At 41.8% G+C, this 20,527-nt stretch overlaps 1 protein-coding gene across 3 annotated transcripts in view; it reads left to right on the forward strand.

Annotated features, from left to right (window-relative positions):
• The window catches only part of LOC117456609 (transcription factor 4-like), a 219,015-nt gene that overhangs the window by 170,460 nt on the left and 28,028 nt on the right, over positions 1–20,527 (forward strand). For all 3 annotated transcript variants that reach the window (XM_034096536.2, XM_034096537.2, XM_034096539.2), the window contains 5 exons: positions 12,166–12,271; positions 13,653–13,801; positions 14,326–14,482; positions 19,665–19,735; positions 19,924–20,002. In XM_034096536.2, coding sequence (XP_033952427.1) covers positions 12,166–12,271; positions 13,653–13,801; positions 14,326–14,482; positions 19,665–19,735; positions 19,924–20,002 — 562 coding nt within the window. The remainder of the gene's footprint in view (positions 1–12,165; positions 12,272–13,652; positions 13,802–14,325; positions 14,483–19,664; positions 19,736–19,923; positions 20,003–20,527) is intronic.

Raw genomic sequence — 20,527 nt, forward strand, 5'->3', positions numbered from 1 at the left:
TGAAGGAAGTAGAAAACGAAATATTGGATATTGTTGTTTTTGCTGCATTTAGCATTGGTTGCTAATTTAGTTGACCCACAACTTCTGTTCCTAAGTCATTTGTGTTGTTGATGTAAATTAAAATAAAGAACATTAGGATCAAGTTGTCTTCTTCTTATCGTGTCCACAAGGCAGTCAGTTACAGGGCTTGGTTAGATGTGGTTCAGCCACAATGTTCACAAATATGACTGTCAATGCCGGTCTTGAGGGGGTCCCTCGTTTACGGCATCGTCCTTTGTGTCTATCTCCAGGCATGATGTTTTCTCTTGATGTTCTGTGGCTTACTTACAGCTTTCAGCGTAGCTTGTAGCGTAGCTTGTGCAGACTAGCTTGCGGCTAGCGTAGCTTGTGGCTTGTGGCTTGTAGCGTAGCTTGTGGCTGTTTTGTAGCTTGTAACTGTTGCTTGTAGTGGTGATAGGATTAGCAGTATCTAGTAGATCTTGTCGATCTTGTCGATCTCGTCAATACTCCCAGGGCCGCGACATGGCCTTTCATGATCCCTGATCAAGTTGTAAGGAGCTTTTTGTGCTTCTTTTTTTGTGCTTGCTCATAACCAGTCCTCACTGTGTTGTTTTTGTGTGTGTTTTCCCGCGTATTTGCCTGTTCGGCGTGTCAGGAGTGACTCTGTTGGGGCAGTTCTCTCGCTAACAATCGCTGGCAGTCGGCAGCATGTGGCAGTAATTAAATCAAAGGATATTGGTGAAAAGGAGAAGGGGGATGGTGGAATGGTGACTTTGCCAGAAGAAGCATTTAAAAAAAAAAGTGCTGGTGGTTGAAAGGAAAATGGGAGGCTAATAAAACGAGTGTGGAAGAGACTCGTAAAGAACCGTCACCTGTGGAGATTTTTTTTTGTTCTCTGGCCTGAAAACCTGCACACAATCACAATTACACACCCACACACATGTATCACACACACTACGTGAACACACACTTGTGACGGTTCTCACGTGTGTCGACACACACCACCTTGTTACTCACTTGCACAGATGGGGAAAGCAGACAGACACACACACACACACACACACACACACACACACACACACACACACACTGACACACATTGAGGTGGGAATCTGCATGAACACATGTAACGTTTAAAATAGATTTGGAATAATAATAGCTTTTTCTATAAATTCATTAGAGGCAGATACATGTATTATTTTTATTTATTTTGTATATTATATATAAAAGCAACAATGTCAGAAAATTAAGTTTGAATCGTAAGGAAAAAATTCAACTTTTTCTTTGATTTATAATACATTTTACTTACAATATTGAAATGACTTAAAGTTATTGATCCCTCAGTTCTCTGAAAAGCTGCAGTGCGATTCATTATTTCCTCTGATGGGTATTTCTCCTCACAGACACACACACACACACACACACACACACACACACACACACACACACACACACACACACACACACACACACACACACACACACACACACACATGCACTAACTCAGTCCCAGACCTCTGGCTATTTCCTGTGTCAGGGGGGATATTATGAAGCCACATTATGTCCACTATGAGCCTCCATATTTCTCCATCACTGAATGTATCGTGTGTGTGTGTGTGTGTGTGTGTGTGTGTGTGTGTGTGTGTGTGTGTGTGTGTGTGTGTGTGTGTGTGTGTGTGTGCGCGCGCGCGCGTGTGCGTGTGTGATGAGAACAGCCTACTCAATTTCCTGGGAAAGGAGATATAAAAGGCTGCAACACACACACACACACACACACACACACACACACACACACACACACACACACACACACACACACACACACACAGGGCCACCCTGTTATATCATTTCTCTCCACACACTTGAATTCTAAGTAGAAGTCCTGCTTGTTCTCTCTAAATTGACCAGGTCATAGCAAAGTGTGTGTTTTTGCTCCTTGCTTGTTTTAGGTTCAGATGAGTCGAAACAGTCTTTGAAAATATCTTTCTGTTGGTTCTTAAAATGCTCAAATAAGAAGCCAGAAAGCCCAGTGTTGCCATTTACTCACAGCCTGGATCCTGGTGTTTGCTTTTGCCCCCACCTTCTCTGACGTGTGAGGTCATGGCAGAAAAATGGCAGATAAGAATGAGATGGACACAGTTCTAAAGGTTTTTATAATGCCAGTACAGAAATTACAACTTTTTAATGCAGCTTTGATCAACTACTACTTCCTGTAAATCATGCTGAAGGATTGAAGTGAATGCAAAAAACAATTCCGCCAGATTATCATGTTCAGAACAATACATATTCCCAAGTGAAATACATGAAAGTGGGGTTAATGGAGAGCTCAAGGGAAAGAAAAGAAAACTCAAATTAGTACAATTATGTGAAATGAACCATGAAGATACAAACTCAGAAAAGCAAGTACATTATATTTTATTAAACCAAACCATGTTAAGTGCTTTGTAGATTTTATTACATATTTTTCTATATTATTTTAATTTTATATTTAATGTAATGGAACTTAATTTAATTGTATGTATTACATATCTTATGTTGAGTTGGCCATCTAATAGAATGGACAGAACATGTTCAATTCTCACCAGCTGATTAGCTTAATATATACACACACACTCACACACACTCACACACACTCTGCTCTGAGATACATGAAGGCCTTACAGTTCCTCGTGTCATTAGTAGTGAGGGAGAGCGCTGCCTTCACTGGCTGTCTGACTCTTTGATGTTGTGGCTCCTGGCGAGACCAGACGCCATCTTGAATTCATTTAGCGGCCGCAGAGTAAACACTAACTCAACTGCTCCGTCTGCTTCTTCTTCTCTGGTTTTTCTGCTTCTTTACTTTACTTTGTTTTCCTGATTTGTTTATTCGTCTTTAATTTGCAGTTTCACTTTTTTCTGCCTTCAGTTTTTCTTCAATTCTATTTTGTATTCATTTATATTGCCGTTTTAAATAATGAATACACAGTCTGCTGCCGGAGAGAGGACAGGAAAGGAAACAGGAGAGTAGGGACCGAGAGAAGAGGAGGGAAGGGAACAGGAGAGGAGAGAAGAGGAGGAAGCAAGGTGGAAACGGGAAACTTAATCAGGAGAGGGTAGAAGACAATTACAGGCAAGGAAGGAGGTAAGGAGAGAGGAAATGAGAGGAGAGAAAGGAAGAAAAAAGGAAATAATAGGAAAGGAAAGAAAGACACATTGGAGGAAAAATGGAAAAAAGCAGAGGAGACAACAGAAGAGGAGACAAGTAAAGCAGGATAGGAGGTAGGAGGTGAAAAAGGAAAAGAGAAGGAAACGACAGGAGAGAAGGAAAGAGCAAAAGAAGAGGAAACAAGACAGGTGAGGAGATGGGGAAAGAAACGGGAGGAGGATACATGATAGGAAAGGAGGAAACAAGAGAGAGGAGTGGATAAGGAGGAGAGGAGGAAGGAGGTGAGTTGAGGAGGAACGAGAAGAGGTGGAAATAAAAAAAGTGGATGAATGAATCATTCGTTAAAATAATTGTAAACTTAATTTGATAAGTGAGAGCAAGAGCATCACAAACAGGTGTGTGTGTGTGTGTGTGTGTGTGTGTGTGTGTGTGTGTGTGTGTGTGTGTGTGTGTGTGTGTGTGTGTGTGTGTGTGTGTGTGTGTGTGTGTGTGTGTGTGTGTGTGTGTGTGTGTGTGTGTGTGTACAGTATGTGTGTGTGTGTGTGTGTGTGTGTGTGTGTGTGTGTGTGTGTGTGTGTGTGCGCGCGTCATGAATGGACTTTTTCCTCCTTGAAGTATTCCACACACACACACACACACTCTCGTTCACTCACACACTGGGGCCAATTTCTCTTTTTCCTGTTCTCACTTACACACTCATTTGTTCGGTCACACACACTTCTAATGGCGAAACATTCACAGCCGCTCACATGTGTCACACACCTCTCCCTCGCTCTTTGTCCGGCCCCCCAGTGTTTTCTGTCTGAGTAACTCGACCCCCCTTCAGTCACAGGTGCACCATGCTAACACACACACACACACACACACACACACACACACACACACACACACACACACACGCTGAGTCCACTTGTCTTCACATAGGGGGCTCTAATCAAGCCACAGGAAGCCTGAGCTCCACAGGGAGTTTGGTGTGTGTGTGTGTGTGTGTGTCTGTGCGAGTGTGTGTGTGTGTGTTTTTGTGTGTGTGTGTTCTGTCACAAGTGAGTTGAAGAATGTGTTTCGGTCCATGAATCTCACTGTGACTGTGTGAAGGCTCTGGATGTTTTCAATTACTCACGGGTGTTTTTGCAAATGTGGGTGTGTGTGTGTGTGTGTGTGTGTGTGTGTGTGTGTGTGTGTGTGTGTGTGTGTGTGTGTGTGTGTGTGTGTGTGTGTGTGTGTGTGTGTGTGTGTGTGTGTGTGTGTGTGTGTGTGTGTGTGTGTGTGTGTGTGTGTGTGTGTGTGTGTGTGTGTGTGTGTGTGTGTGTGTGTGTGTGTGTGTGTGTGTGTGTGTGTGTGTGTGTGTGTGTGTTTGCTGTCTTTACATGAAATCTGCATTTCCATCATCACTTTCTAACACTTCTTATCCCCTCGTCTGTCTGTGTTTGTATTAATTATTCCTGTTTTTAATTATTTTATAATAACTAATTTATTTGCAGTCATGCTGTTTTTTACTTCTTGATTAAGTTTTTAATTAATTTATTTGTTGTTTTTAATTTATTATTTTCCAGTTTTTAATTTCTCTTGTTTTTTGTACTAACTTTTTCTCTCCCTCCTTTCTTAATTATTTTAAATAAATGTGTCTATCTTTAACAATTTCTGATATTTCTAAATGTCTTAAATTATAATTTTCTTTCCCTCCATTGACTTCTTCTCCTTCTTCTTCATCCGTCTCTCCGCACTGCATCGTATGGATTCAATTAGGCGGCCATGCTCCAAACTGTGTGTGTGTACATCTGCTTCACATTAGTGCAATTGCAGGTTGGTAGAATAAAGGGCTCGGCTCAGAGGTGGTGGGTGGGATTTCCTTCCGCTTTCTCACACACACACACACACACTCTCAGTTTTTTTTACTCCATGTGTTTTGAATCAGGAACGTAATTAACCTTCAGAGGATTCCGAGGCCGCGGCTCAGATCTCCGCTATAAAAATACATCTGAAAAACAGAAAAACCCCCGAAATATGTTTGATCCGTCTGCGGCCCGTTTGATTCTCGTTCCCACATCTGCCCCCGGCTCTGAGCGCGGCGGCATGAGTGGGGAGCGGAGATGAAAAGTGCGTCTACAGGTGGAGAGAGGTGGAGGACAGGACGGATACAGTGGAAGCATCAATAGAGCTTTATGTCATAACAGAAAAAGCAGAGGAACCACATGTTTGCATATGTTGAGTTTCATCCTCCTCTTAGCTGGTCGTGGTGATGGACTGTTTGTGTGAAGGTGAATAACGGCAACATGTCGGACATGAGAAAGGTAGAGGACAAAAAGGAGGGAGGAGGAGAGAGGAATTGGACAGGCACAGGTGCAGCCGACTGTGCGTGTGTGTGGTGTGTGTGTGTGTGTGTGTGTGTGTGTGTGTGTGTGTGTGTGTGTGTGTGTGTGTGTGTGTGTGTGTGTGTCAAGAGGTTTCGTGACTGCTCCTTTGAGTGTTCGCATTCCAGCACATCTGCTTTGGATGAAGCGTGGTAAACTGTGTGTGTGTGTGTGTGTGTGTGTGTGTGTGTGTGTGTGTGTGTGTGTGTGTGTGTGTGTGTGTGTGTGCGTGTGCGTGTGCGTGTGTGTGTGTGTGTGTGTGTGAGCAGGAGGCAGAGAGAAGAGAAAACAAGTCAGGAACACGTCCTTTAAGGAGCGAAGGCAGATCTGTTTCTTTTCCATGTTTCACCCCATAGTTCTGTCTGTGCAAGTGTTTTTATGGAAGTCAATTAATGACAAAAACAGAGGCTGAAAAACCGAATGGGATCCGTCAGATGCAACTCAAAACGTTACAGTCACGGTTTGTGTTTCCATGTACATGTTCAATTTCAAAATCTAGAAATATCGCCACTGGAATGTACATGTGGTGCATTGGTGTATCGATAAGAAACAGATTTTGCGACTAAGAATGAAGCGTGTGACTCCAACATCCACTCAAGCGAATAACTGCGTTTCCCTTAATGCGTAACTCAGATCTGATGTAACCGCCCTCCGATTATGAAACTCAAAAATGCTATTTCCACACAAGTTTCTATTTGTGTCCCCCCTAGTTCTGTTTGACTTACACTTTCTTCGATGAGGTTTTCTTGTTGCACCTTTTCCTTTGCAATATTATAAAACGTTCGAAGTGGAGAATTGGCAAGCCTTACTGCTTCTGTCCTATGCAACTACTTAAACTAATAATCTCATAACAGCAGTGGAACAAAACAAGCAATAATATTCCTTACTCCGATTTTTCACTAACTTTGGGGAAAATGTGCGATAGACTTTGATCCAAGCTTGCAAATTGACAACAAAATCACAAATACAGTAAAGTTGTGTGTGTTATAAGCTTTGAAAAAGAAAGAGAAAGAAATATGTATTCGTATTTCAAAAATCACTCGGTCTTTGAATATATTCCTAATTTCCCGTGCTATCATATCAGATATTTTGTGTGTACATTTGTTTCGGTCGTGCGGCGTAATCCCATTGGTCCGCTCTTTTGCATCAAAGTCACACTGCGTTATGTTTTGGTATTAAGATGTAAAATATGCACACATCTTGAGGAAGTTTAGTGAGGTCAAAAGGGCAGAGGAAGGATAGGAGGAAGAGCAGGAGGAGAAACACGGAGGTCGAACAGATGCTCTCCACATTTGGAGACGATAACACGGAGCAGAAGCATCACACACTGAACGAAGACAAAATGCCTCCTTCTCCTCCTCCTCCTCCTCCCCCTCTTTCTTCTTATCCACATCCAACTTTTAGCATTCCACTTTGTTCCCATGTTCTCTTTCTAACACTCTGGCCCTGCAGCGTCTTCATCGCTGTCAACACGGTATAACTGAAACACTGCGGAGACAATTAAGCGTGTTGTTGCTTTTCTCTCTTCTTTTCTTAATGCTGACTCTCAAACCTCCGCGGTCATGATTCAGCACTTTTAGCGTGTCTTTCCTCGCTTGTTGCTTTTGAAGGTTTCTCTATTTGTGGCTGCTTTTGTTTTCGTGACTGTCAATCATACAACATAAGCAGTTTGACGGCAATGTACTATCGCTCTCTTTGAATATGCTAATTGAGTTGGGATGTATCCGTACAGTACGCTAACTTCCTCTAATTCAAGTTGTACCTGTGGGTCAGAGAGTTGCACAGCTGGTTGCTCAGAAAACGTCCTGTGCTTCGATGTGTTTGGTTAGCTCCATGAGGAATGAGTTTTCAGAGGAATGTGCCTTAATATTCTCGCCTTGTTGCCGGGGGCGATTCTTTGAAGGAAACTGTGATGTTTCTCCGATCCGTCACCACGCAGCGGGAGGTTACACAACCACTTCCACTGGATTCTGTCAGGGACGAGGCTCCGTGGATCCCATTAGGACGACCTGTCATTGTTCTGGTTCTGATCATAGTTTGTACGCAACAAAGTCCCAATGGTGGCGCAATTACGTTGCTATGCTCTGCTGTGGTGGAAAACTTGGTATCATAGAAGCGTAGTGCGGAAAAAAGAATGGATGGAAACAGGTTTCGTAAATAAATGATTACGTAAGTGACTTCAACGTCCAACGTTACTTCCTCGTTCCTCTCCAAGGTCAGATGTTTCCTTCCTCAGATTATCAAGCAAACACAAATGTTATTTTTTCATCATGTTTTCTACTTTTTTGACCGAGTTTCTTGTTGTCTCTTGAAATGATTGTTTTGCACGCTCTTCTTCTGCAACTTTATAAAGTGTTTCCAACTGGAGGAATGCTGCTACGTGCTGCTTATGTATCTTCATGAATATTAATAACATCAACGTATCGGATGGGAACAAGCAATCATTTAGCATTTTCTTTTTTCAATCTTCTCATCATTTGGGGTACATTTGGTTTGAAACCTGGCAACCAAGTGGCTATATACTGATAGCGATTTAGCTTTGGATAAATATACTGTAATGGAATCCTGGACATATTGGCTGTTTCCAGATTATCTGTCACTTATCAGAAGCGATTTCACTTGTTTCTGTAGTTTTTCTATCACTACATACAGAACCGGTTCAATGCGGTTTTAGACGTTTCTGTTGTTGCGCTTTGATTGGTTTCTATTATGACTCTTCAGTGGCACACAGATGTGGGTAGGCTGGTTGTTTTATGATTAATTTCCTCTCCTGGTTTGAATTGTTTAAAACCAGGTAGAAATCTAATTAATTAAAACAAATCTGCAATGATTATGTCCGGTCACTTTTTGACATAAGCAGGCCTCGCAATTCTTAGAAATGTTTGGGGAATCCTAGCACGAAGGTTATCGATCGGACATTTTACTTCTCAAAGTTCTCATTATTTTCTTGTGGTGTACGGTTTCTTTAGTTGCCAATGACAACACTGTCAAGGGTGACTCTGAAGGTCCGCCTGGAAACAGTGGGAATACTGAAACTGTGTGTGTGTGTGTGTGTGTGTGTGTGTGTGTGTGTGTGTGTGTGTGTGTGTGTGTGTGTGTGTGTGTGTGTGTGTGTGTGTGTGTGTGTGTGTGTGTGTGTGTGTGTGTGTGTGTGTGTGTGTGTGTGTGTGTGTGTGTGTGTGTGTGTGTGTGTGTGTGTGTGTGTGTGTGTGTGTGTGTGTGTGTGTGTGTGTGTGTGTGTGTGTGTGTGTGTGTGTGTGTGTGTTACATACTGCAGGAAGTGAAGTTGTTATTGTGTCTCTCTACATTCCTCGGACTTGAACACACTCTGCACCTGTTCCTGTCTGTCTGTAACACGCACACACACACACACTCACATTAATACACACACTCACGGACACACACACACTCTCTCACACAAATCACAGCCTTTCGTCACCAGTTTAAAATGCATTCAATGGGAAGATATGTGTGCACAACAGATATAAATCAAAATGCTTTCAACGCAAGAGTGTGTGTGTGTGTGTGTGTGTGTGTGTGTGTGTGTGTGTGTGTGTGTGTGTGTGTGTGTGTGTGTGTGTGTGTGTGTGTGTGTGTGTGTGTGTGTGTGTGTGTGTGTGTGTGTGTGTGTGTGTGTGTGTGTGTGTGTGTGTGTGTGTGTGTGTGTGTGTGTGTGTGTGTGTGTGTGTGTGTGTGTGTGTGTGTGTGTGTGTGTGTGTGCTCTGGGTCAATAAATGTGGTTTTATCATCAGAACACAAACTCATTTCCCAGAGGGGAAGTGGAGGAGGAGGAGGAGGAAGTTTGACATTAGCTTATAGCTCTAATGACATCTGCAGACCCTGATCTGCAGACCCCTGTGTGTGTGTGTGTGTGTGTGTGTGTGTGTGTGTGTGTGTGTGTGTGTGTGTGTGTGTGTGTGTGTGTGTGTGTGTGTGTGTGTGTGTGTGTGTGTGTGTGTGTGTGTGTGTGTGTGTGTGTGTGTGTGTGTGTGTGTGTGTGTGTGTGTGTGTGTGTGTGTGTGTGTGTGTGGAGATTGAATCATCATTTGTATCCTTATAACTCCTGCAAGGTGCATTGTGGGGCATTGCCAGCATCCACAAAAACATTAGCTCCGTATAGCACTTTATTTTTGTATTTAACGTGTGTGTCTTCAAGTTTGCGTGAGCGTGTGTGTATGTTTGTGTGAGCGTGTGTGTGTGTTTGCGTGAGCGTGTGTGTGTGTGTTTGCGTGAGCGTGTGTGTATGTTTGTGTGAGCGTGTGTGTGTGTTTGCGTGAGCGTGTGTGTGTGTTTGCGTGAGCGTGTGTGTATGTTTGTGTGAGCGTGTGTGTGTGTTTGCCTGTGTATTTCCTGACCTCAGTCTTATATTCCCACAGTTCCCAGTGTGTCTCTCCCCTCAGAAGTCCTGATTGTTGTGGTAGTTGTCTCTGCGTCTGCGTCTTTCCTCGAGCAGTATTTTTCAGGAAGTAAACAACTTGGCTCTGAAACACAACGGAACTGTGTGTGCAACAAAACACTGCAAACACATGGAGGGATCTAACTTCATTACGTCAATTAATTAACTTTATAACGTTACACTTTTAGCCATCTCTCTGTTGGGTAGATTGAGCATCAAGTTCTCTTTAATTCTACAGTCTTGCATTTAACTGCGGATAAAGCATCTGAACCTGAACACACCTTATTGGGAGATGGGTGTAATTACGAATAGAATAAGAAGCTTTTAAGGCATTGAGATGGCTGGAACAATACTCAAGATATATGGCGGGAAGACATTTAAAACATGAAGTTGAGTTTAAGTTGAATATATCAACCATATACATATATGTCAGTATCACCTTTTTATAACTGTGTTAAAGTTGATTAACTAATATTAACTATATCTCTCCATGTTTCCACATCTGGCTATGACTGACTGTTTTTAGTTTAAGAAGTTGCAAGTCTCTTTAGTTTTTCTGTATGGTCTCACGGTTCCCTGATCATCTTTTACCATTAAATAAAAAGGACAGTTACAGAAAAATAAATCAGATGTTTCCCCTCAGAAGTTAAAGCCGATAAACAAGCTATTAGTGATCTGAGAAAAAGTCAGGAGGTTTTATGTTTGACAGAAACAGTTTGAGGCTGTTTTCTGTTTTTAATAATTTCTCTCAGGGAGTGTGGGAAGTGAGATGTTTTTTTAAATGCCCCCAAGTGTTGTTTTCTTTCTTCATCTTTTTCTAATATTTCTTCTCTCTGTGTTCTACCATCAGATTCTCTTTTACAACATCTGTGTTCCATCCATATGCAAATACTGTTAAGTTAACAAAGCAACCTGTGTCTTTTCGGGGGGTTTGAGGCAGATTAGGTGTAGCTGTGGAGCGGCGCTTTCATTTTGATGTGAGTCAGTGGGGGAGACTGAGGGAGAGGAGAGCGCTTTCAACAGCTGTTCCAGGGTTTGCGTCATGCGGCGCAAAGCTAGCGTCATGGCTGAGTGTTCGCACGCTATGCACACACACACACACGCACGCACACAGAGGCGTGCTGTGGGGACCCCCAGTCGAAGGCATGACCAAACACAGGCATTGTGTGAGGGAGAACGTCACCTGTTTGGAGGGAGGACAGGCTGCAGCCTCACGTTTTACTGCATGTGTGCTGCATGACTGCGGCCCCTCTGAGAGGAGAACACAGAATCACTGAATCACCCTCGTCTGAATGAAAGAAGGCTGGAAGCATATGTGGTGTGGCTTGGGTTTATGTTAGGACAAATGTTTTGGTCACAGCATCCACATTGTAGATGCAATTGATGTGGTTGCCATGTTGTATTTTTTATGGTGTGCATTTTTAGTTGTTGTATTTAGTTAACTTTAAAAAAAAAAAGATGAATTAAAACAACCCGTTATCAAGTCATTTGGTGCTTTAAAAATTAGGATTATCCAAGTTTAGTTTAGATATTATTTAAGTCTTGTTGCAGCTGTACACACACACACACACACACACACACACACACACACACACACACACATTTGCTATACATATACTGTACAGTATACACAATATAAACTCAACTCGTTTTGGAGGTATCAGATCATAGTCTTTAATCAAATAGTAAATACAAAATCATTGATCAACATGTAAAATAACTAATGTTATATAATAACATTGTTTCAAACTGTTGAAAAACCTACAAAATGATTAGAAAAAATGATTTGAAAAAAAAGCAAATATGTACTTGTTAAAAATATATGATAAAATGTACATAAATCTTGTTTTATTTTTTTTAAATATCTTATGTGTACAGTATGCATCATAGAATGAGTTAAGTTCATTGTTAATAATTGTTTAAGAATAAAATAATTAATAAGCTTTTATTTATTTTTAGGTATACCTAACAAGTTAATTGTTACCAAAGCAAATACACACTGTACATCATACAGATCGTGTTACTCCTGAGTTCCCAGAGCAGCTGCTGTTTTTATTCCAGTTTGAAAATAAAAACAAAGACCATGAGTTAAAGAGTGAAGTGTCGATCATTTGTTTATTCCTGCCGGAAAAGGCTTGTGTGTGAAGCCGTCTCCTGCTGAGCCTCACCTTGTGTTTGGCTGCGAGACTTGTGATGAAAACATGTTGTATTTTGATCAGAGTGAGGATTCCTGAATGACGTTGTGTGTGTGTGTGTGTGTGTTTGTGTTGCAGGTGTACGCTCCGTCTGCCAGTACAGCAGACTACAACAGAGACTCACCGGGTTATCCCTCCTCCAAACCTCCCAGCGCTGGCTTCTCAAGCTCATTCTTCATGCCAGGTACTTACTCACACACACACACACACACACACACACACACACACACACACACACACACACACACACACACACACACACACACACACACCAATACCACACTTCCATTTTTACTATTTTTAAGAGGATACTTGCCGAAACTTGCACAGCATGACCACCAGGAGGCCATTCTCTCCCAACATGTCCCCACAGAACAGGTTGTTTCTCAAAACGTGGTCCTCACAAGTGATTAAAAACAAACATACCAACACACACACATATTTGTCCTTCCTAAAAAACTTCCTGCAGTGGATTTCTGTGTTCATTGTGAACACTGGATCACAGACGCTGTGAAATTCTTTCTTTTACCACAATCTTCAAAAGCTTTCAGTCAGACATTTGATTTGTTATTTACAAAATACCAATATATTGTATTCATCTTTTGAACAGGGCAGTAAAAACATGTGGCTTGCAAACGTTGAGACTCTTTGAACTAAAGCTGCAATGATTAGTTGTAAACGTGTTAGTTTAGTGGATAGACAGACAACTAATCCACTATTTTGATAAACAATTAATTGTTAAACTTCTTCTTGCTGCAAACATTGCTAAATATATGGACTAACAAAACAAGAGAGTTTAACACACACCCGGAAACATGTGAGGGATTGCCAACCGAACAGAGTCGGATTGAGGGACCATAAAGCATTATTTCATGGAATTCAGGTTTTCACCAAGGATTAATTTTAGTATAAGTTCCTTAACTTACTCACTTAACTTATGTTCTGCGACCGTAGTCCAGGATAAAACAAGTTTTAATAGAAGTGAATATAATATGTATTCATGACATACATTTGACAGCAGGCGAGTGTTTTCAGTCTTTGACCACAAACAGTAAGTTCTCAGACTTATTTGAGACTGTCAGTTTTCTCACGGATGGGTTTCATGTCGCAAACCATCAAATGTGTTTTTAAAGGAAGTGATACAATTTAGTGGTAATCAAGTTATTATCTAACCTGAATAAGTAAAACAGAGATGGTTCCTAAAATCATGTTTTTTGAAACCAGGTTACGGCATAAAGTGGGTCAGGTCACCAAACTGCATGTTGTCGCACAGACTGAGGCACAGAGTGGTTTGACAGCAGATAGAAACCTCAGTATGACTTCACCTTCTCAAAGACTGATCTCAGACCAGAATGCAGCATGACATCAAAATCAAATCCAAATGTATTACAGCCCCAAATCACAAGATCAAAGGGCTGCACAAAGCAAACAAAATACAAACATGACATCTCTCTCTCTCTCTCTCTCTCTCTCTCTCTCTCTCTCTCTCTCTCTCTCTCTCTCTCTCTCTCTCTCTCTCTCTCTCTCTCCCTCTCTGTCTCTCTCCCTCTCTGTCTCTCTGTCAGACGGTCACCACAGCGGCGACCCCTGGAGCAGCAGCGGTGGCAGTATGCCCCAGCAGGGTTACCATGGCAGCATGCTGGGGGGCGGGAACTCAGCCCACGGCCCCTCCCAGAGCTCCTCTTACTGCGGGATTCACCCTCACGACAGATTGGTGAGCAGAGCTGTCAATCACAGGGAGTCTGTACAGGGCGTGACACAGGTGATGCTTGACTTTCAGGAAGTCTGTCCAAAGATGAAACACAGATAATGGACATACACTTTGTAATTATCCTTTGTTGTTTTTAAGACATTACGTGTGTTGAGTAAATTGTCCTGCTTCAAGGAAAGCTAGCTTATTACAAAGGCTTTTGGGGATCAAATGTATGCCTAAAACATAATAATTAAACAAATTAAATCGATGATCATAGCCAGTGTGATATAAAAGGGTTTTTTCTAGGAGACATATTCACTGTATTTGATCCCCTTTTTATGAATAAGTTCAAATGTTAATATTCAAATGAATACATGTACAAGCAACACACGTCCGGTGAATCTATCTGTAGTCATGTTACATGCTAAATGACATGTACAAATGCACTGTTTATTATCTTTTCATGTATTCTGTGCTGTTTTGCAATATATATATATATATTTTTTTTTTAAAAGCTCAATTTTGTTCTGTTTTTCTTCCTGCAGAGTTACCCGTCGCACTCGTCTGCAGATATCAACTCCAGCCTTCCTCCGATGTCCAGCTTCCACCGAGGGGGAGGGGAAGGAGGAGGGGGGGGCGGGGGGAATCACTACAGCACCGCCTCGTGCACCGCTTCCACCAACGGCACAGAAAGCATCATGGGTAAGACACCTGTTGGTTTTCACGTCTTGAAATGAATACTGTATCATTAACAGTCATCCCATGGTTTAGCCCGCTACTCTAACAGACCTGATACCTCAACATATTTAGATTAGTTTAGGTTATTTGTTTATAGTGTCGTGGACAGTCCCCATTGATCAACTGTCACAAAAAACAGTAATTGGGGCAGCTTTAGCCAACTTTGCTAATGTCCAGCTGTTGTCCAGATGATAACTGACACCTTTTTAAAATCACAATACATCAACAGTATTAGTTATGAAGAAAGGAAGAAAGACAAGTAGATAAAATGCAAACAACACACATTACATACATGTCATATATATTATAATAATAACACTAATGGTGAATGTTTGCACCATCGTTCATGGTTCCCAGAGGATGAATCTTACTGACTTGGGTTGCTTTTAGCAAGTTGGTGGAAACGCGCTTATTTCACGCCAGGAAAAAGTTCTGCACATGTGAGCAGTTCCTGACTTAAAGTCTGAGTCGAACACAAGCTTCTGCTGCATGTCTTCTCACAGTCACTACTTTCAACGCAACACTAACGATCCTTTCTAGTCAGGAGGCCACGTGTTAACTTACCACCACGTTACCAGTTATAGAGTCCCCGCTGGGATTGGACTCAGGTTGATCGAAACCACTTAACAACCAAACTTTAGTGTCAGGCTTAAACTGTACTTCCCATTCTGGCTCAAACGGAACTTTTCTGACACACACACACACACACACACACACACACAGCATGCCGTATGGACCCCTTGCTTCGAGTCGCATAGAACAAATGGAACAGCAATAAGAAACAGATTGAAAGTTTGTTTTCATTGGAAGACATCTCCAACATTCCAGAAAGAATGAACAAACACACACACACACACACACACACACACACACGAGTCGGAGCTGATGAGTGTAAACACAACATGAAGCTAATGAAAAAAACCTGATGCTGTCGTTTAAATGTAAACTCATGATACGTGTGTGCACACATGAACGCTTAAACGCCGCCGCGCAGTGTTTACAGGCGATCCTCTGCATCCGGCCGATTTGCACGAGTAAACAAGTGGGTACGTTCTCTTTGGAGAGAGTAGCAGCTGCGGTCAGATACAATTGATTCTAGCACTGGAAATATAATTTTCCATCAACAAAGCGTCAGATTGTCAGTCAACTCTCGTGATGAGCATTGGGTGGCACAGCCTGAATGTGCGTGGGTCTATGTTATGGTAAAAAGATTAAGAGCATACTGCAGAGGATTTGGAGCAGGAGTCAGAGGCAAAGCTTCAGTGTAGAGCTGCAGGTTCATGTATTCGAGCATTGGCAGAAAATGTACTATTTTGATAATCGATTAATTGCGTTTCCTTGTTTGTTTTTTGGTATAGTAGATCAAATGTCTCTAAACCCAAGTTACCTTGGGTTTTAGGGAAGTGTGGTAATATTCATTGTTTTCGAACGAGTTACTAACCACACAAGTAATAATGATAACGACAGTGACAGTGGACATCTTCATTATTTCATATTTTGTATTTTCCACGCGACCATTACCGTACTTTTCGGACTATAAGCCGCGACTTTTCCCCCCATTTTTTGTGTACAGCTAACGGCCACTAGGGAACCTCCTAAATCTATGGATTTTACAGGTACAATTAACCACCTTGAACACTATGGGCTCTATGACCGGTCCGCGCCCGCCACCTCTAAGCGGCGGGAAAAGAGTGAGGCAGGTAGCGCGCCAAAGTAAAAGTGGAACCGAGAGACAGAACGAGAGCAAGACAGAGGACACTTTAGCTGCTGGGGCTTATATGCAGGTGCGCTTTATAGTCCGAAAAGTACGGTAGCTTGTATTGTAAATTAAATGAATCCGCACTGAACACTGCTACAGACCATTTAAGTCCAGTAGAAACCAGATGCATCCTAACAGGTGCTGTTGATGCTCCCACATTAGAAATAGATGGATATTCTAATGAACCTGTATGTGAATAAAGTAAAAACAAATGGGTTATCTAAATGTTTATTCTCAGTTTAAAGAACATAGATGTGTTGTAAACTAATACAGAAGTGTATGTTATCAAATCTAATTCATACAGTAGTATGCAGTGTATACTGTACAAGTAATATGTGATATGGATTTGGCACAGGGCAAAGGTTCTGCAGGGCAGATGCAACTGTACTTTTGAAGCGTGGAACAAATAGGCCTACAAAGCAATCATGTATTCGATTATGCCAAGAAAGAAAGAGCGGAAGAACATATTTCATAATAATGTGATTCTCAAATTGTTATATATGTTTCTGGTTGGTGATGGACATGGACAGAAATAACTCGCAAAGTCACTTTCATCTTCGGGATGCTCTCCTCTCCTGCTGATAAGCTTTCCTTTATGAAAAAGATATTCTCCTGCATGTGTTCTAAATTATGTGTAGAGTCCGGATACAAGCTTGTGTGCGTGTGTGTGTGTGCGTCAGTAATCCCTTGAATGGTTTACTAGGCCAGTGGTATGGCGTGAGTGAGACATGAAGCTTTAACCCTAAAACATATGCTGCTTCCTGTCTCTCGCTCCATCTTCATCCCTGTATCTCCCCTCCTCCCCCTCTTTTTCTCTCTAACAGCAGTCCGGTCCTGCCAATTTCTGTAATGGATTCATTTGCCATGAAAGGATGTTTTTCGCTGTGTGTGTGTGTGTGTGTGTGTGTGTGTGTGTGTGTGTGTGTGTGTGTGTGTGTGTGTGTGTGTGTGTGTGTGTGTGTGTGTGTGTGTGTGTGTGTGTGTGTGTGTGTGTGTGTGTGTGTGTGTGTGTGTGTGTGTGTGTGTGTGTGTGTGTGTGTGTGTGTGTGTGTGTGTGTGTGTGTGTGTGTGTGTGTGTGTGTGTGTGTGGGTGGCGTGGACGTGTCTAACGTGTGTGTGCGAGCGTAAACTTTCCATCTGGGGTCTGCTATCAGGAGAGATGTGTCTCTCTGCCTCAGAGTGTGTGTGTGTGTGTGTGTGTGTGTGTGTGTGTGTGTGTGTGTGTGTGTGTGTGTGTGTGTGTGTGTGTGTGTGTGTGTGTGCGCGCTCATCTGGTCCTGTGAGGTCACTTCCTTCCTCTTTGGCCTCAGTGCTCTTCAAGTGTGTGAAACAGATTGTGTCGAGGTCCAACAGTTGCACACACGATCACATCAGTCAGTTAGCAGGCGAGCACATGTAGATGTTGAGTGTCGGATCCTATTGAACTCTGTTATAGTTCTGTAATTATTTAGGAAGGCTCAGCACATCATCACATTGTACAACTTTGCCCTGCCAAAGTATAACTTCTAGAGACTGATCACGGTCTGCAAACAGGTGCTTATAGTAGAATTACAGTAGGTGTTTTTAAGTCTTTTGAATTCATCTCAACTTACCCTTCGTCCCCATGCAGACTGAAATGACACTAATACTTGATTTCCTGCAGTTTAGATAAAAAAATGAATAAAAAGGAAACGGCACACAACGACAACACAGTGTTTGTAAAAAAGAAGACCAATTTATTCATCAAAATGATAAATATTCTTAAAACAGTACATATGAGCAGGTTTGGGTTACTTTTGAAATGCTACAATCCCTAGTTACATGGTAACATATTGAATCAGTATCCTAAATATCACAATATAAACACATATATTTGTTGTCAACAAAACAATGTGACCTGTGAAGAAGAAACCAGGATATTTCGTTTCAAAAATGTTTCACGGTTCAAGGCTTTTATTGGTCAAACGAACATAGCTACATTGTAGTTATGACGATGAAGATCTTAGGTCACAGGCTCCTCCAACAGAGCAACACAATAAAACACATAAACAGACAAATATAGTGCAAGTAAATATGAAAAGAAAAAAAGTGGAATAGTGCAATAAAAGTCTATATAGTTATTGGAAGATGATATATTAGATACATAATTTCTAAATTGCAGCCAGATTAATGTTGTGGATGTTGTTTCAGAGTTCAGGTTTATAGTCTTATGGCCTGAGGGATGAAACTGTCCCTGAGTCTGCTGGTGTTAGTCCGGATGTAGCGCCTGCCAGACGGCAGCAGACAGAACAGTGTGTGGCTGGGGTGGTGGGGGTCTTTGATAATCCTGAGGGCTTTCTTCCTGAGCCGCTGGGAGTAAAGGTCCTCCATGGATGGCAGCTCCGTCCTACGATACGATAATACTTTATTTGTCAGATCAAGTCTGAAATGTGACTTGCGTCACAGCAGCTCCATGTCCAACACCAACAGACAAGTATCCAGACACAATACATGAAACACAAACAACAAACATTTAATATAACAACACAATCAGTGAGAGAAAACACGCTCAAAGCCTTCAGCGTGCATCTGATCTGGGATCAGCTCTGTGTGTACTGAGAGGATTGACTGATGCACAAAGGAGTGCTTCAGTCTGACTTTATTGAATGGCGGGACCCTGTATCTCCGATGTGATGGTAGCAGTTCATATTCACTGTTCAGAACATGCTTTGGGTCGGAGACGATGTGGTTGGACAGCCTCACTAGGTTGTTCTGATGAGTCATAGAGTCTCTCACCGGGTTGACCAACAGTCTTTGAGCAGATGTTTAACGTCCTGGTGATGTGCTGTGCAGTTTTCACCATCTTAAATGATTGGCTAACCCTACAGAAGAATATAGGTTACAAATGCTGTTTTGGTTCAATGTAGTCATGGTCTATTGCAAGATCAGCACAGCAAAGAAAATCGTGTTGATTTCACATATTTTGTTGTGTTTATGCCCACTTGTAACCATGGTAAACAGTTTTGTTATACAACTAATACATCTGTCAAACACCTCTGTATTGTACGAACATATTCTCAAAAGGCAACAGGTCAAAAAGGCTTTACAACTGACATGTCTAATGCTCAGACGTGTCCACCATAAGAGGAGTGTTTCAATGAACTAACCTCAGCATATAGCCATGAGCTAACCGCTTAGCTATTTACGCTAGTTCTTCATTTCCTTCATTAATCTACATGTGTATTTCCAGCCATGAGGCTATTACTTCATACTGGGATGTTTCTGTACAAATAGCATAAACCTTTCAGTTTTAATACATATGTGTTGCTTTTTGAGTGTGACAGAATTTGACAGAATAATTACAAATTCTACAAAATAACATCCTTATTTACAAGATTGTGTCTCTTTGTTCCCGTGTGTGTGTCGCAGCTAACAGAGCGCCGAACGCTGCCGCCAGCAGCTCTCAGACAGGAGACGCCTTAGGGAAAGCCCTCGCATCTGTAAGTGAAACACACCAACACGCATGTAAACATAGGCCTAAATACACATGTCAACTACCTGTTCAGTACGTCATAAATGCAACATGGCTTTATAATGTTTCTCCATTTTAAAACTATTGCATTTTGTCTTTTTAATATTTGCCGTTCAGAGTTGCGGACTCTTTTGAAACGTGTTGTTATGTTTTCAGATCTACTCTCCGGACCACACGAACAACAGCTACTCGTCCAATCCCTCCACACCAGTCGGCTCCCCGCCCTCCCTCACAGGTACCACATCGCACTCACACTCCTCACAGTCTTAAACGTGTTTGATGACTTTACACTTGACGTACATTTGAACTGTGCCTGTGGCTATGTATGCATATATTATTATGTACACTTATTTGTATTTACTTTTGTTTGGCCTTAGGATGGCGATAATTGGATGACCATTTTAGTTTCACTTCATTTCACTGTAAATAGCATGAAATGATGAGCTGTTTTGTTTTAATTTTGTTGTATGTTTATGTATGTTTTGAGTGTGTGAGGACCCCAGGAAGAATAGCCAATGCTCATGCTAGTGCTAATGGGGATCCTAATAAAGACATAAAGACGTGGACTTGTTTCCAATTGCGCGAGACACGACTTGAACTTGTTGCAAATGCCTTTTTACACGAGTTGATCTTGTTTAGGATGATTTTCAACGTCCATGGACATTGTTTCGAGTGACTTGAACTCGTCACAAATGACTTACAACAAGACTGACACTTGTTTGAAATGACTTGAGACTTTAATGGAAATGGTTTGAAATGA

This window comes from Pseudochaenichthys georgianus, chromosome 12 (genome assembly GCF_902827115.2).
Source record: "Pseudochaenichthys georgianus chromosome 12, fPseGeo1.2, whole genome shotgun sequence".
In the NCBI taxonomy this organism is placed as follows: Eukaryota; Metazoa; Chordata; class Actinopteri; order Perciformes; family Channichthyidae; genus Pseudochaenichthys; species Pseudochaenichthys georgianus.